The sequence below is a fragment of the Nannobrachium achirus genome, assembly GCF_963921795.1.
Source record: "Nannobrachium achirus genome assembly, chromosome: 15".
Taxonomy (NCBI): Eukaryota; Metazoa; Chordata; class Actinopteri; order Myctophiformes; family Myctophidae; genus Nannobrachium; species Nannobrachium achirus.
Window position 1 is genome coordinate 34,182,715 of NC_137822.1, and position 18,620 is coordinate 34,201,334.

General features: G+C 40.5%; 2 protein-coding genes across 2 annotated transcripts in view; both read left to right on the forward strand.

Moving 5' to 3' along the window:
• Positions 1-13,005, forward strand: part of dhx29 (DEAH (Asp-Glu-Ala-His) box polypeptide 29) — a 31,720-nt gene extending 18,715 nt beyond the window's left edge. Inside the window, exons 18-29 of the mRNA XM_080742679.1 lie at positions 80-200; positions 820-904; positions 1,268-1,356; positions 1,508-1,636; positions 2,255-2,330; positions 3,089-3,313; positions 7,898-8,034; positions 8,159-8,249; positions 9,290-9,574; positions 10,426-10,557; positions 11,036-11,132; positions 11,522-13,005. Of these exons, the coding sequence (XP_080598805.1) occupies positions 80-200; positions 820-904; positions 1,268-1,356; positions 1,508-1,636; positions 2,255-2,330; positions 3,089-3,313; positions 7,898-8,034; positions 8,159-8,249; positions 9,290-9,574; positions 10,426-10,557; positions 11,036-11,132; positions 11,522-11,577 (1,523 nt within the window). The 3' untranslated portion in view covers positions 11,578-13,005. The remainder of the gene's footprint in view (positions 1-79; positions 201-819; positions 905-1,267; positions 1,357-1,507; positions 1,637-2,254; positions 2,331-3,088; positions 3,314-7,897; positions 8,035-8,158; positions 8,250-9,289; positions 9,575-10,425; positions 10,558-11,035; positions 11,133-11,521) is intronic.
• Positions 1-18,620, forward strand: part of plpp1a (phospholipid phosphatase 1a) — a 247,506-nt gene that overhangs the window by 106,212 nt on the left and 122,674 nt on the right. The gene's annotated exons all lie outside the window — the stretch shown is intronic.

The window sequence follows — 18,620 nt, forward strand, 5'->3', positions numbered from 1 at the left end:
AGCCCCAACTAGGGTAGATTGCATCTTTAAATATGAGCGTTCACTTACTGTAAGGTGTTGTTTGTGTTCTCCTTGCCAGACAAGGCTCCTCAGTTCACTTCAGCGGACGGTGCGGTCCTGGTGTTCCTGCCAGGCCTGGCTCACATCCAGCAGCTCTTTGACCTGCTGTCCACTGACAAGAGGTTCAAGGAGAAAGACAGGTCAGACACCGTCAGACACACTCACAATAATCTGATTGAGAATAATAATAATAGTGTACCACATATAACATATCGTCACTTGCGGCCAGAAACCTTGTATCTCCAAGTTTCAAATGTGTCTTTTAGTCAAAGCCCTGCTTCATCATAAAAGACTGTCGCACAAAAGTAATGAAAATAGCTATTTTCACTATTTTAACAAGGTTTTACAAGGTTTCAACAACAACAACAATACATAGCCACCACTGATGTCAGTCACTTGAGTTCCATACAGGAACTGGCTTGTAACTTTAACACTAAGAATATAATGCATACAATTTATATACAGTAGCACTTTTCTGAGTACTCAAAGTCGCTTAAAAAACACTTTATTGGGAAAAAAAAATCGATTAAAAAGTTAAAAACTATAGAAGTAAAGGCATAAAAAGGGGATTAGGTATGGAATGCGAGTCTGAATGAAAAGGTGAGGTTTTGGCAAGCGGGAGCCTGGAGTGAGTTCCATAGGTACACGCTCTGTACCATGTGGTTGGTAATAATAGATAATTGTACTTTTAATCCCAGTATTTTGTACAGTCAAAAATAAATGAACCATTCAACACAGTTGTGTTTTCCTCTTTCATAGATACCGGATAGTGGCTCTCCACTCCACTCTCTCCTCTAAGGACCAAGCAGCTGCCTTTACAGTGCCCCCTGCAGGTGTCAGGAAGGTAATGCGGAATGGTTTAACAGTGTTTCTCAAACATCCACATTTCAAGGTCTCCCCATAACTTTGACAGTGTACAAATGGAACTGATTTCAGCGATTGACCAATCAGAATAAACAGTATAGCTAACTGGGGGCATACGGTATGTCTTCTTGCAAACCTCAATATTATCCTAATATAACCCAAAAAAGTGCAAGTGTGTAGAATGCCATCAATTGTACAGTATGGTAAACTATAATGGGTTATTCCATAATGGGAGCGAGAATACTCGCTTATGGGAGAGCGCCCTCTTGTGTTCACGCCAGAGGGCGTTTTCCCATAAGTGAGTATTTGAGTGACCATTTGCTCTGTTGGGTCCCCCTTTTAGATTGTGTTGTCGACCAACATTGCTGAGACGGGCGTGACAATCCCTGATGTTGTGTTTGTCATCGACACTGGAAAGACCAAAGAAAACAAGTAGGTTATCTGGAACCTATGTTGGAGCCTGGTGGTCTTTCAAATAGTCCACTGAGATATTCAGTTCATTCTGTACATTCTCAGAATTGCAAATTCAAGTGCTGTTATTGGCCCGAAAGGACACTGAGCCTCGTTCATTGTTGTTGTTCAGGTACCATGAGAGCAGCCAGATGAGTTCTCTGGTGGAGACCTTCGTCTCTAAGGCCAGTGCTCTGCAGAGACAGGGGAGAGCGGGACGCGTCCGCAACGGCTTCTGCTTCAGACTTTACCCCAAATACAGGTAGGAAAAGAACTCCTTACAGGGTTCCCACGGTCATGAAATTCCTGGAAATATTTTGAAATTAGAAAAATATTTTTCCAGTACTGGAAAAGTTTTGGAATTTATCAAGGGTCCTGGAAGGTCCTGGAAAAATAGCTATGCATTGTCTTTGGTTATTGATTTTGTTAATACCTCTGAAATGACAAATTAAACATGGGCCAAATTGTCAAATATTAGAGGCAGAAATTGTGAAAATAGCCGATCTGCTATTTTCACAATAGAACCGTGTTATGCAAAATTCCTCAACTCTTGGTGGTTGTCGGGGTGCCGGGTCCCCAGTTAAAACGTGATTATTTTGGGGGTCACAGCCTGAAAAGGTTGAGAACCACTGGCATACACTACCTGTCTTTGGGCATTGCGCATAGGAGTAAGTGACCTGTTATTGAGCTGAATTATTCTTATATAGTCCTGGGAATTGGGTTAAATATTCTGGAAAGGTTTTGGAAATGAATTGGTAAAAATATGTGGGAACCCTGTCCTTAACTCAGTGCTTGTAACGTACGTGTTGAGGAACAGACAGAAATGGCCTGAGATCTGCAGTTCACCCTTTTTTCTTATCATCCATATGGCTGATCTCAGGTTCCAGGCCTTCATGGAGTACTCCATCCCAGAGATACTAAGGGTCCCACTGGAGGAACTCTGTCTTCACATAATGGTAAATAAATTCACATCATTACTTTTTAGCCTTTTACCTGAGCACTATAGTTAGTGTAGGCCGGGGGTGACTGAATGACACCAGCTTGTCATTCAACCCCTGGTCAAAAACATGCAGACTTAATGAGTGTTCAAGCTCCCTTCTGCTCAAAACTTGGCTAAAGCGTGTTGGACTTATATAAATAAATGCACATACCATTACAAATAGATACAATTTACAAATAACATTTCCTCCCTCACAGTGTTGACTAAAACTATGACGAAAAATGTCATGAATGAAACGTCGACTACTTTTTTCACAGATGAAAACTAAATAAAGATTCATCTATGATGACTAAAACTAAGACTATATATATTGCCAATTTCATCTACAAATAAAAACTAGACTAAAATGTTAGCAGATCTACAAGCTGACGTGTTGTGAGTTTGTAGATCGCCTATTTTCAGCATGCAACCAAGTGTAAAATCAGGCCTTACAACACCATCAAAGCCTGCCAAAATACATTTTTATCGACAAAATCAACGACATTCATCTCATCTAAAATCGCATGATATTTAGGCGACTAAAACCAGACTAAAACTTTTCAGATGACCAAAATGTGACAAAAACTCAATTAAAATGTATTCACAAGATTATGACTAAAAAATCTAAATGTGCTTGTCCAAATCAACCCTGCTCCCTCTCCTGTCCCCTGGCCCCTCCCCCCTCCTGTCCCCTGGCCCCTCCCCTCTCCTCTCCCCTGGCCCCTCCCTCTGTAGAAGTGTGAGTACGGTTCCCCGGAGGAGTTCCTGTGCCGCGCCCTGGACCCGCCGCAGCCGCAGTCGGTCAGCAACGCCGTCAGTCTGCTGCGGAGGATCGGAGCCTGTCACCCCGACAGCCACCTGCTCACCCCGCTGGGACACCACCTGGCCAGCCTGCCCGTCAACGTCAAGATCGGCAAGATGCTCATCTACGGAGCCATCCTGGGCTGCCTGGAGCCCATAGTATGTGTTCACTAGTACAGGGTTCCCACGGTCATGAAATTCCTGGAAATATTTTGAAATTAGAAAAATATTTTTCCAGTACTGGAAAAGTTTTGGAATTTTGTTTGTTTGTTTGTTTCCTTTATTTATTCAGGGGAGCCCATTGAGAGCAAGCTCTCTTTTTCAAGGACACCCTGATTACAACATAAAAACAATACAGCAATGAACAGAACAACAAACAATAGAATCAAAATACAACAACATACAACATCAGAGATACACATAAACAGTTTTTACATAAAACAGGTACACTCCCTATGTAGAGTGTCCTCAAGCATCACTTTAAATGCCTCTAGTGAAACCAATCGAGACAGTTTGAGCGAATCCTGAAGCTTTTCCCATTTGTGTGGAGCATAGTGCATAAAGGCAGTCTTTCCTTGCTCACTGTTCATACGTGGACAGGTATATCTAATGTGCGCGTGTTGAATGTCCTGTGACTTTTAGATCTAAAAGTGAGGATAGATACAGAGGTAGTTTACCACACAAGGCCTTATAAATAAATAACATACAATGTTGCTCTCTGCGAACTTCAAGAGATGGCCATCCCACTTTTTCATACAACTCACAGTGATGGGTCAGATAACTATCGCCAGTGATAAACCGCAGGGCACTGTGGTATACCGCATCAAGTGGCTTCAGCGTGGAGCGTGAAGCATGCATGTAGAGCACATCTCCATAATCAAACACAGACATTATTACAGAATGAACAATCGCCTTTCTACTAGAGAGAGAAAAACAAGATCTGTTTCTGTAGAGAAACCCAATCTGTCCTCTTAGCTTTTTGGTTAGTTGCTCCACATGGACTTTAAATGAGAATTTGTCATCTAACCAAATTCCTAGATATTTATAAGATGTAACCAGCTCGATTTGTTCACCATTAAGTGTGTAGATCCCAGTAGGGGTATCTGAAATCGGAGACCTGGTGAATGTCATACATTTAGTTTTCTCTGAATTTAAAACCAATTTAAGACCAATTAGAGCCTGTTGAAACCTATTAAAGGCAGTCTGCAGATTTGCAGTGGCCACTTCAAGGGTGGAGCCAATACTATATAAAATGGTGTCGTCCGCATAGAAGTGGGCGTCACAGTGCAGGGAGGGAAGCACAATATTATTTAAATATAGTGTGAATAAAAGGGGACCTAATATCGACCCCTGAGGGACACCTTTATGAATTAAAAGAGAACTGGATGTAAAACCATCTGCCACAACAGCTTGTGTTCTCCCTGAGAGATAATTACCAAACCATTTAACAGAGAGTTCATCAAAGCCAACAGTGGATAACTTCTGTAATAAAATATAATGGTCGACAGTATCAAAAGCTTTAGATAAGTCAATAAAGATGGCTGCACAGTGTTGGTAATTATCTAGGCCTTCTAGAATGTTGTTAGTGACCAACGTTGTAGCTGTCACAGTACTATAGCCTGGTCTAAAACCTGATTGTTGAGGTTGTAGTAGATTATTTGTGTTCAGGTATGCACGGATCTGATCGAATTGATCAAGGGTCCTGGAAGGTCCTGGAAAAAATAGCTATGCATTGTCTTTAGTTATTGATTTTGTTAATACCTCTGAAATGACAAATTAAACATGGGCCAAATTGTCAAATATTAGAGGCAGAAATTGTGAAAATAGCCGATCTAGTTGTGAGCATGTAGATCTGCTATTTTCACAATAGAACTGTGTTATACAAAATTCCTCAACTCTTAGTGCTCGTCAGGGTCCCGGGTCCCCAGTTAAAACATGATTATTTCATACCCACACACACGGCCACGTATAGGAGACGGTGTGACCACCGCTCAAAAATAGACTCTGGGCTCAATACGCTTTCCTTAGATAGATAGATAGATAGATAGATAGATACCTTTATTATCCCAAGGGGGAAATTCAGTTGTCCAGTAGAAGCACAGCAGTATACAGTTATTTACAAAGTTACAGAGACGTAAGAAAAGATAGATAAGAGGGAAAAAACAAAAAGAACAAAAACAAGAGCAGTACAGTACCAATAAAGAGAAGGTGCATCAATAGAGGGGGCGAATAATATATAAGTATAGAGACCATAGCAGTCAATGCTAGTTAGTGCAAACAAGTATCTCACTGTCATTGTTAAATAGCACCGAGGCCAGTTTGCGAAGTCTGAGCACTCACTATCTATCCCAGAGGCCTTTTTATGCAGAAAATACAGGTGGCAACTTCTCCACTTGTCGCTTGCCGATCTGACTTCTGCGTTTCTCTGGAGGAGAGTTTCGCAACATACCTGCAATGTTTCAGAATAGGGAAGAACAGAGAGACACATAGACCACAAGTGCAGATTCAAGTGCAGATAAACAGCTACTTTCATAACTTTTGTCACGTCAAAGGTTAAGAATCCAGACACAATTGCAGATAAACAATTTCTTTCGCAGTTTTTGTCTCACAAACATTAAAGGAAAATTCCAGAATAAAACATATTAATCCTTAATCAGCCTTTTATCACGTCTGTACATACCTGGTATGATGGATTTTTATCATAGTCCTTCCAGTTTTTACTTCTCCTGGACTCCTCAGATCTCTCTCCCACAGCCAAAACGGCGGTCATTTGTGGTCCTCCAAAAGCGCTAATTTTCACCGCTGCAAAGTTACTTTTTTCTTCATAAATCTGCTATTTATAGTTCCAAGAGAGCCAGTAATCGACTGTTTTATCGCGGGTTGAGGGAAATGGCCGTTGTTGACATGATCCCAATAGTACTCACAGAAGAAGAATGAAGTCTCGCGTCTCGCGTGATTACCGCGTTTCCTTTAGCTTTTTCTTTAGCGCAAAAGAAAGCTTTCTCCTGGAGTTATTACAGCCAGTATGTACACAACAAGGCATCGTGGTATATATATAAAAAATAAGAAAGCAGAAGAATATAATCTAGTTAGTCTATTGATCGCTAGAATCTAGTAATATGACTGAGAAGGATTCATAACAAAGCATTTTAACGGACTTCCTGTAGTCATAAGGTAATTCTATTACCTTTATTTATTTTATTTTTTCCTCAATACATTTCTTCGATTTTATTTATTATTTATTTATGGTATTACTTATAAAATAACTTTGACGTGTATTATTATTTGTAAACAATGTAGGCTACAATATAATCACAAAATAATCGTATTTTCCTCAAGACATTCTGCAATGCCTCACCAAATAAACGTTAGGTAAAAAGTACCTCATGAAAGACACGTTTCTGTGGTCATGAGGTAATTTTTACCTAAAGTTTATTTGGTGAGGCATTGCAGAATGTCTTGAGGAAAATACGATTATTTTGTGATTATATTGTAGCCTACATTGTTTACAAATAATAATACACGTCAAAGTTATTTTATAAGTAATTCCATAAATAAATAATAAATAAAATCGAAGAAATGTATTGAGGAAAAAATAAAATAAATAAAGGTAATAGAATTACCTTATGACTACAGGAAGTCCGTTAAAATGCTTTGTTATGAATCCTTCTCAGTCATATTACTAGATTCTAGCGATCAATAGACTAACTAGATTATATTCTTCTGCTTTCTTATTTTTTATATATATACCACGATGCCTTGTTGTGTACATACTGGCTGTAATAACTCCAGGAGAAAGCTTTCTTTTGCGCTAAAGAAAAAGTTAAAGGAAACGCGGTAATCACGCGAGACGCGAGACTTCATTCTTCTTCTGTGAGTACTATTGGGATCATGTCAACAACGGCCATTTCCCTCAACCCGCGATAAAACAGTGGATTACTGGCTGTCTTGGAACTATAAATAGCAGATTTATGAAGAAAAAAGTAACTTTGCAGCGGTGAAAATTAGCGCTTTTGGAGGACCACAAATGACCGCCGTTTTGGCTGTGGGAGAGAGATCTGAGGAGTCCAGGAGAAGTAAAAACTGGAAGGACTATGATAAAAATCCATCATACCAGGTATGTACAGACGTGATAAAAGGCTGATTAAGGATTAATATGTTTTATTCTGGAATTTTCCTTTAAGCTATCTTTAACATTTACGCCCTTCCTGTCAATTCATCTGCAGTTTTGTAAGCTAAGCCTCTCTTTCTAACTTGAATCTCACACATGCCTTTCTACTAAATACAATTTGTACTTTTCCATCATCCTGAGATGGCCTTCTCATTAAGTAGATTCAAGTACATGATAGCAAATGAGCACAGTATATTATTTACCAATTTGTTTAGCAATATTTTGTAATGCATCCTCTTCAAATCAATTGTGAAAACACACCAAGTTTGAAGTCGACTGGTCTGAGAAATGGGGGGAAACTCAAGACAAAGACAGTACAGAAGTTAAAAATAAAGATTACAGGGCAAGAAAAATAATCAAGAAATCGGGATACATTGGCTGCATAATCGCTGATCCCGAGGTCATAAAAATAATGGCCAATATACAGTTACAGTATGCTATGTAGCATCCAATCTGATATCAGTTGGGCTGTAGTGTCAAGCCTGATTGATACTAAGTCATACAAAAGTCCGACACCCGTCGCACAACTGAATAGAAACCAGGCATAACGGTGTGTGTGTTGATCGTTTCAGGCGACCATTGCGGCGGCCATTGCTGAAAAGTCTCCGTTCTCCACACCGATGCACAGGAAGGAGGAGGCCAACCTGGCCAAAGCAGCCCTGGCATTGGCCAATTCTGACCACCTGACCATATACAACGCATACATGGGGTACATATTAGTCTGAGACTTCTTTGAGTGGATTGAGCTGGAGCTAAGATTGACGATATGTTTACTTTTAAATGCATTGAAAAGGCTTTGTATCACTGCGTTATGTTGTGTCATCATGTGTCAGATGGAGGAACTCACGCACCGAGGGATACAGAGCAGAGATGGCCTACTGTAGGAAACACTTCCTCAACCGTACAGCTCTCATTACTATAGAGGTAAAAGAGACAAACACAGATCAATACTGAAATGTAAACACAGATCAATTCTGAAATGTAGAAATAAAGTGCAGAAAGTAAAAGTACTCAGTATGAAGAATGTCCCATTTCAAGTTTACAAATGTATTCGAATCCTGAAAATTAGTGATCTACAAGCTCACAATGCGCGACGCATTGTGAGCTTGTAGATCGGCTATTTTCAAATGGCCGAAATGTAATGTACATAGGGTGGTTAATGTATGTTTTGTAATAATCTACATCTACACAATAATCTACAAACAAACTAGTAACTAAAGTTTTCAAATAAATGTATTTGAGTAAAAGTACAATATTTGGATCCTAGATGTAATGGAGTAGGAGTAAAAGTATTGGTAATTTGAAATACTCAACTTGTAAAGTGCAAATACCTCAAAATTGTACTTAAGTACAGTACTTGACTAACTTAAGTGTACTTAGTTACTTTACACCACTGGAGGTAAAAGAGATCAAACACAGACAGAATTTGTTCTCTTCAGATTAAAGGACAACTTTAGTTTTTTTACAACAAGGGTTCATATTTTAGATTGTAATTAGAGAAAAGACAAAGTGAGTGTTCAAATATTTTCATTTGCTTCGTTCTATTGTTTTATCGCGTTTACCGTGCTAAAATGTGGGGCATGCGTACAAGTGGCTAAATATGTCTTTTTAGACACAATAAGCTAGCAGTTTCTTTATTGCTATTTACAGTAACATTTCTAGCCCCCATAAGTTACATCCAACCATGAAAGGTTGCATTGTATCTTGCGAATGGGCTTATTCTGTGTAAAATGACATATTTAGCCACTTGTACGCATGCCCCCAGCCACTGAAATAAGAATCTCTAAAACAATAGAAAGAAGTAAATGAAATCATTTTAACACTCATCTTAAATCTAAAATATGAACCCTTGTTGTAAAAAACTAAAGTTGTCCTTTAAAGAAAACCCCCTTCTTTCTCTCTCTCTCTCTCTCTCTCTCTCTCTCTCCATTCTAAAACCCTCTTTGAATCGTCGTCCCCTCCAGGAGGTGAAACAGGAGCTGATGAAGATGATGCAGCAGGCTGGTTTCTGGTCCTCCCGCTCCAAGCCTCAGACGGGCGCGCTCCGCAAGGAGCAGATGCCCGTGCTGAACGCGGCGCTGACGGCCGGCCTGTACGACAGCGTGGCGCGCGTCCTCTGCACGCCCTCCGTGGACGTGCTGGACAAGGTGGCGTGCACGGTGGAGACCCCCCAGGGCAAGGCCCAGGTCCACCCCTCCTCCGTCAACCGCAACCTGCAGACACACGGCTGGCTGCTCTACCAGGAGAAGGTATGGTGGGAGAGAGAGTACACAACTTGCGATCTTCTATGACCATACATGTACATTTTTTTTGTCTCCACCAGCCGAAGGCATGGGGGAGAGTATGTTTTCGCCCCTGTCTGTCCGTCCGTGTGTGCGTGCGTGTGTCCTCCAGTTTGTTACCAGCTAATCTCCGGCACCGTTGGCCCGGTCGCTGCCAAAATGAGCACACACACTCCCTGGATGCCAATTCAGATCCTCTGCCCCACATTTTTCAAATGGCCCTGTTCTAGCGCCACCATGAGGCCGATGTTTGCAAAACACATTTCTGTACACTACTCTTAGAGATTTTGTCCACAAATCCTACAAATCGGTAGACAGTTGCGTAGGTGCGTGGTCTACCTACGTTTTTTTCTTTAAATTGTTCTATATATATATATATAGATATATCCAGTATCTGAAAGCTTCGTTGCCAAAACGTTTCACTGCTGTTCTTTTGCATTTAGAATTCTTCAATCCTATTGGTAGTAGGCCTCCGCTTTACAGATATGTACAACAAATATATGTAGAGGAACTATTGATTGATTGATTGATTGAACAGTTTATTGAAAAGTAATTCAAAAGAATAAAAACACAAAGCCTGTGGGCTTGTTTCCATTGTGGTCCTTTAACTACTACTACTTTAACTACACAAAGGTTGTCTGGCTCGGGAATCAAACATTATTAAATATTATTTATATTATTATAGCATGTTTTTAGACAGATATGCTAGGTTTGATGTTTACATATATACAGTATATAGCGATCCTAGTTTCTCTGAGGCACAGCATTGTTGTCTTTGCACTCTACTTATGATGTGTGACACCTGTGTCTATTTCCAGGTTAAGTATGGTAAGATCTACCTACGAGACACCACTCTGATCTCACCCTTCCCCATGCTGCTGTTTGGAGGAGAGATCGACGTCCACCACCGGGAGCGTCTCATCGCCCTGGATGGATGGATCTACTTCCAGGTCAGTGGGTCTGGGTGCGGTCCATCGCTGCTCCATGAATGGTTCACTCTGGTGCAAAAGCAACTTGCAGGTTTTTATTTAACCCATTTAGGCCTAAAATTAGTGGATGCTTTAACTATTAAAAAAATAGCAGATATACAAGCTCACAGCGCGGCACTGAGTGCCGCGCTGCGAGCTTGTAGATCTGCTATATCGTAATCCAAGTCCAGATCACGTTCATGTTTAAAACAAGCCCTTCTCTACCGGCCATTACAAAAGCACTGATGGGCGTGATTGTCATTTTTCTGTGTTTTAATGAGTGAAAGAAAATACAATCGCACGGAAATACCAAAAATACTCGGATTACATTTACTCAGATTACTTTTACTCCAAGCCTCCAAAATAAGGAAAAATCTATAAAATACTGTGGCAGTCGGTTAAATCATTGTTTAATCAACAGCACCCAGTGTGCTAATTGAATGTGTGTTCTCTCTGTAAGGCTCCGGTGAGGATCGGTGTGATCTTTAAACATCTGAGGAAGCTAATGGATGCACTCCTCGAAAAGAAACTGGAGAATCCCCAGATGCAACTGGAAGGTAAAACACAAGTCTTACACAAAGTGCACGGACACTACCTTTCCTCAGCTACCTTTGACCCTTGGAGAGAGGGACCATGAGAACTAGTGAAGTACACGTTTGTAGCACATTGTTCTTAACAAAATAATTATGAAACTTTCAACCAAATACTTTAAATCATAAGCATCCAAAGCTGGCTTTGTTGTACTCCGATCACTCTGAGTGACTGTGTCAATCATAGAGAATACATAATCTTTTGAAAATCAGTTCTTTTCAGGCAGTGAGCAACATAGTAATACAATGACGCTTTACAAATATGCTTTACAAAAGATAGGCTCTTAAAGATTTGCCTTAGATGTTTAGATTTTCTGTCCGTCTCTTAACCATGAGTATCTGATTCCCTGTCTCAGATGAGAAGACCATTCAGTTGATACTGGACCTGATCAAAAAGGAGAGCACTTTGTGATGTCCGACCAAGAACATAATCACCATTGTCACATAACATAGAACTGAACAGTGACTGTGAATCCTGTTCAACTTTTGACTACCAGCACAGCTCTGGTGTTCAGTCAATGTGTGGACGCATATGGCTAAGGCAGTACAGTCTGGATTGGATTGGATCGGATCAGATCACTACCAGTTGGGGAAACGATAGTTTAACCACTTGAACCTTTGCATTCCTTCTCTGGGGTGAACATTCAGCGAAAATAGCCAATCTACAAGTTCACAATGCATCGCCATAAACCAGGGGTCTTCAACAGGGTGTCCGGGACCCCTAGGGGGTCCTTAAGAGTTATTACAGGAGGTCCGCCAAAGCCTTGTGTGATAGGATAATTCTTTTAAATTAACAACTTGAACCCTCGCATGCCTATTCCGAGGAGAACTTTAGCCAAAAATAGCAGATCTACAAGCTCTCAATGTCTCGCAGCTTGTAGATCGCTATTTTTGGCAAATAGGTTTGGTGTAGAGGTAAAAAAAGAGCAGACCAAGTACATAGTGAAAGGTCAAGTTTAAAAAATATTGACGATTTAAGTGGTTAAATGTCTAAAAATACACATTAACATGAATCCAACATAGACAGGGCTGTCAAACAAGTCTATGAATCTATCTATGAAATCGATGAAAATCTGCATCACACATTTATACAATATGTAGGGGGGGTCCCTGCTTCATCTCTCTCTCAGCTAAGGGGTCCTTCGCTTGAAAACGTTGAAGACCCCTGCCATAAACAAAGCAAATATGAATATCAACAGTATGTGTACATCTTCTACTCTTTTGAATCGTGCCAAGCTGATCACGGATGCAAGAGAAGAGGTTGGAGACAGATCGAACACAGAGTTGGGTGAAATCATTCTATAGAACTAGACGAAATGTGTTTTCCCGTTGTAAGTGTCCTACTTTATGATACATTATTCAGTTGAAGAGTTTTCAAATTAGTTCTCTGAATAGCTTGAGACGCGTTGGGACCTTGTAGATCGGCTATTTTCGGCGAATATATTTGGTGTCGATCAAAAACAGGAGCCGGGACACCCTAACCCTGGGGGACTCCAATGGACTGCTGGACACCTGGAGTGATTGCTGCTGCTGAACTGTACAACATGAATTCTTAACATAAAAGCAAATAATTAAAGGACATGAAATACGGATTATTGCTTCATGTGCTGAAATAAATCTATTGATTTAACTGAAGAATGAAGAAACAACTTCATCTCCATTGCCTCCAGTGATGGGATGTGTATTATAAAGACCTCACGCTAACGGTCATCATGACAGTATGACACAAATGAAATATTGAAACAAGCAAACAAACATAATGGTCCACGTAACAATTCTTGAGCATTGTCTTACTATCATGTAGTAAATTGCTGAATTAAATTCAGCGTTGTGTCTCTCATTTTGTTGTTTGTCCGATGAAGTCATTGTTTACAAGTTGAAGAAAATGGACAGACTGACAGAGCTGTTTTTCTCCCAGCCACAATAACAGAACAGACTGACTTAAATGGCCTCCAGGGTTCTCTGGCGACATACCAGCTACACCCCTGCTGCCTGACACCCAAACTGTAATCTGATAACAATAGTTTGTCCTGACTCCCAACTCCTTCCTAATTATAGTAATATTCATTCATGACAATTCTCAGTGTCTGCCCTCTGGGCACTGGTGACAGCAGTGCCACACGCACAGCACAGCCACCAATATCGTCGTTGTCGGGTGAATACCTTGTATGTCCAAAACCGTTCGTTTTGCATTTATCATTTTAAAAATGATTTAAACTAGTGAAAACAGCCGATCTACAAGCACACAACACCTCGCGGTTGTGTGCTTGTAGATCTGCTGTTTTCACTACTTTTGTCCGACGGCCTTGTATGATGAAGCAGGGCTTTACTTTGCGAAAGAACGTACAAATGTGAAAATGGAGACATGAGGTTTCCACCCGGCAACGACGATATGGTTTCTACGGTTTCCATTTTGTGTAAAAAAGAACAACTGATATTTGTTTTGTGCCAAGCCAAAAGGTTACGGTTGTTTGTGTTGGTATGTGTGCGTACAGACGATCCCTTGAGACGTAGAAATACTGCAATTATAAAGTTCTGTGGTTAACACTATAGGCTGATCTGCATGTCTGCCTATTGTACAGACTGGTATGTAATCTTAGTGCTGTCAAGCAATGAGTTATTTGGAAACCACACAACATCGTGGCCGAGTTTAGATTCTGAATAGTGTTAGAATGAGGAACATGTCTGTACGTGATTTGATTATCCGTGAGTCACTGACCACAAACAAATATTTCTGAATCAACAAGGCAATGATTTGGGGCCCGTTGTTGACCACTTAGAACGAATAGTTTTGAAATGTTTCACCTACAGTATAATGACACGGGCAATTCTCGTTATTTCTACGTGTCATTATTTCGACTAAGGGTTAGGGTTAGGTTTATACAGGCATAGTTTTACTGAGGTTTGGGTTAGGTTTAGGCATAGTGGTTAGCATTCACCCGCGTCGGCAGGTTAGCATTTCACCAGGTTAACCCGTGCCGAACAAATGTTATGTCGGAATATGGACACGCTCCCCAATGACACAAGGACACCAGGTTGAAAGTGTAAATCACATACTGATGTTTGGGTTCCACACAATTCCCATCAATTATTAGGAACTAGCCCTTACCCGTTCAAAGATATGAGCTCCGAAATGATGTGCAGTGTGTGGGTTATGGGATGTGCACTGTGCACACAGTATATGAGGGATGGAAAGTAACTTTAACTGGTGCTTGCATGCTAATATGTAGGAGCATCAATGTAAGAAATACCCGTTCCATTTAACGGCTACAGAGATACTGTGTACCGATCTGCATGATTTTTGGACAACATCTGTAACAGGGCCAGAACCCCCCCCCCCCCCGCCCGCCCGCCTGCCCGCCCGCCTGCACACACACACACTCCCCCCCCCGTGTGTGTGTGTGGGTTTGTGTGTGATTGTGCATGGCCTGAACAACAGCGCCCCTCCCTTAACATGTGTGGTCACAAAAGGTACTGTAGGCTAAATAGATATAGATACACCATAAAAATGCTATTATACAGCATACGATTTGTGAAAGTGACAAACGGGCTTCACAGTTATGTCAGGTGTGTTCATATGCTAATGGTGATGCGATTTCAGATCAATTGCTCCAGCCACTGAGGAGAAACGCTGTTTCATACAGACAGACACTCACTCACTCAGACAGACATTCGCAAAATTATAGTATAGATATGTTCTGCTTTAAAGGACCACCTCACCTCTGGGACAACCAGATCTTATTTTATTGTTGTTTGGGACACGATCAACACAATCCTGAGTTATGTTTTGTGTTCAATCTGTGTTTTTAGATATTTTAGGATTTCAGCATGCGACAACTGGTCATATGATGCTTTGTAGCATGATATTGCATCATCTAATGCATCATATGATGCAAAATGCATCATATGACCAGTCGTAGCATGCTGAAATACTAAAATATCTAAAAACATAGATTGAACACAAAAAATTATACACAGGATTGTGTTGATCGTGTCCCAAACAACAATACAATAAGATCTGGTTGTCCCAGAGGTGAGGTGCTCCTTTAACTACTTAAACCTAATATCGCCATTCTGGGCATGTCAAAATACACACACATTCAGTGAAAACAGTGGATCTACAAGCTCACAACGGGTGGGTAAACTTTTAAGATCGTCTGTTTGCAGCTAAGAGATTTGGTGTAGACGGAGGGAAAAGGAGGGGGCTCTGGAGGACCCCAGTTAGTGAACCATCAAGCATGTAAATGATACATTGAGATTAAGAACCCCAATAAAGGGCATAAAGGCTCACACTAACGTGTTAGATGAGAATAAGGCTTAGCGAGGATAAGGAAAATGTGAGCTCAGTAATGTATCATTCCAAACGAAGATCATAAAAGAATAGCTAGGTCAACTGTCTTCAACAGGGGGTCCGGGAACCCTAGGGGGTCCACAGAGTTACAACAGGGGGTCCTCCAAATCTTTGTGTGATAGGAACTTTTTTCTCCTTTTTTATATTAACCACTTGAACCCTAACGTCCATATTCTGAGAACTTTAGCCAAAAATAGCAGATCTACAAGCTCAACGCCTCGCGGTAAGCTTGTAGATCAGCTATTTTCGGCAAAGACGTTTGGTGTAGAGGGGAAAAAGAACAGACTAAGTACAGAGTGAAATGTCAAGTGGTCGGTTCAAGTGGTTAAATACGTATCTGAAAACAAATTGACACGAATCCAGAATACAATGATTGTGCTGTCAAACAATGAAACTATATGGAATCTGAAAAAGTTGTGGGGGTCCCTGCTTCATCTCTTTCTCAACTAAGAAAACGTTGAAGACCCCTGAGCTATAGGTCATCAGTGCCCTACTTCCTCAACGTTCACAGTCACCTGCTTTGCCGGGATACCCGATACTGCTTACTGCTGTGCAACAAATGAGAGGCCCCTATGGATGTATAACTTCCTCTTCTATGCATGACACAGGGGCATAGTGTTGCTATGAATGGAGATATCCATTCTATAAATGTATTCCTATTCATAGTACTCTGTCGCAGTATAGCCAGGCATTGCCAGACAAATATCACTATGTAGATATTAAGGCCCATTCCCACTGGGCCAGATAACAGATAAAAAAAATCTCTTTCTCCAGATATTTTTCCATTCAAAGTGGATGGTAGATACAGATAAAAAAAAATCTGCCACAGATAAAAGAAATATCTGTGGCAGATATTTTTTTATCTGTATCTACCATCCACCTTGAATGGAAAAATATCTGGAGAAAGAGATTTTTTTTATCTGTTATAATAAAATCTCAGAGTTACTACAGGGGGGCCGCCAAATCTTTGTCTGATATGATCATGTGACATTAACCACTTGAACCCTTTCTCGCCCCCCTAGTGGCGAAAAGAAGAACCTCTGGGAACTCAGATTGCTTGAACCCTAGCATTCCTATTCTGAGTGGCTAAATGTCTGAAAATACACCCTAGCATTCCTATTCTGATTGGCTAAATGTCTGAAAATACACATTAATCCAACATACACTGATGACACTGCTGTCAAACAAGTCTACGCTGCATGTCTAAGAAATCTATGAACATTTTTAATTAACACAATTGTATACAATATAGGCTCTAGAGGGGATCCTTGCTTCATCTCTCTACCAGCTAAGGCCCAGGGGTCCTTGGCCTGAAAACGTTGAAGACCCCTGCATTAGAATACCAAAAACAGGAACAGGAACAAATAAAATGTGGACATTAAGTGCAAAGTTGTTGTAGCCATGTTTGTCAATATACAGTATTTTATATATTCTTCAACTGATGTCCACAAGGTAAAGTGTTCATTCAACTCAAGGGTGTACACATGTAATCGACATTTACTAACTTAGCACTGGGGATTTTAAGGTGTAGGCCTATAAGTACATCAATTGACAATCCCCAAATTAACTTTCACATGTCTTAGGGTGCATTTCAGTTTTGCAATCACAATAGTGTGAGTGAGTGAGTAACTATGATCATAAGATCATCAGCACTCACATAATCAGAGAGAAACTGAAAAAGCAGAAGTCACATCATCCATGGGCTACAGTTTTTTTTAAATGTCTTGGATTAACATGTTATATGTACAGATCCAGAGAAAATAAATAGATTGGGCTGTGCATGACATAATGTTATATGCATTTGTAACAAATACTTGCAATACAATATCATGAATAGAAATGGAGATATGAACAGCTTCATCTGCAGATAGTGTCCTCTGAAATGTATGGAAGCCTGTTATCAGTTTGTCTCTGTTCCTTTTATAAAGACCACAAATATTATATAAATATAATATACATTTTATGGATTGTCCATTTCATCCAAAGATTTTTCTTCTTCTTCTTCTTCTTCTTCTTCTTCTTCTTCTTCTTCTTCTTCTTCTTCTTCTTCTTCTTCTTCTTCTTCTTCTTCTTCTTCTTCTTCAAACTTAGTCCATGGGCCATACGAGATGTCGCTCTCGGAAAGGTGGCAAAGTTTACTTAGCATTTTTGACAAGCTCTATATCTGTAGATTATATTTTGGTATGATAACCCTTCCTGAGTCACAGCTAAATTGGTGTTGTCAGCTGCTTAAAGTTGGTGTCCCATTAACTTTACTATACAGGAAAAAAAAACTGCTTTAAGTAGCATATGAGGGGTCAAACTAGTTTTTTCCCCCTTGGGCTAAACATGGCCCACACAAAACTGTGAAAAGTGATGACTCATCACTTTTCATCACTAAACCATAGTTTTGTGGAATGTTTTTTGTGCAAAACACATTCTTGCAATGGATTCAGAATCATGAAAAAGAAACTAGTTTGACCCCTCATATGCTACTTAAAGCAGATTAATTTTTTTCCTGTAAAGTTAATGGGACACCAACTTTAGCAGCTGATAACACCAATTTAGCTGTGACTCATACCAACATATAATCTACAGATATAGAGCTTCTCAAAAATGCTAAGTAACCTTTGCCACCTTTCCGAGAGCAACATCTCGTATGGCCCTTGGACTAACTCTGAAAACACTGTTTAGAACACAGTTACTGTACATAATACCACACATCAATCAGACATGTGTGTAGGGGTTTACGGCCTGAACCACTGGCCTATAGACCCACAAGTCAGTATGTAAAAGATTCCGCTCAACTAGAGACTGTGAAAACAACCTGCTAGCTTTCATTGCTAAAACCGGGTGGTGAGACAATTGCAGAGTTATGAAAAATAACTGGATTGCAGAACCAATCCAAAGTCTTTAGGGGGCGGTCCTTCATATTGGGCGGGTGATGCGATTGGTTTCCAAGCAGTGTGCGTAGGTGTGTTAGCGGCAGTTCCCTTCTCACCGCCGGTTCTAGCGAGCAGTCCCCATTCCCCAGACGTATCTGTAGGCGGCGGTCCTTTGGCAACATGACACTAAAACCAAGCCTGACAAATAATAATACACCAGGCAGGAAATCACAATGTTTC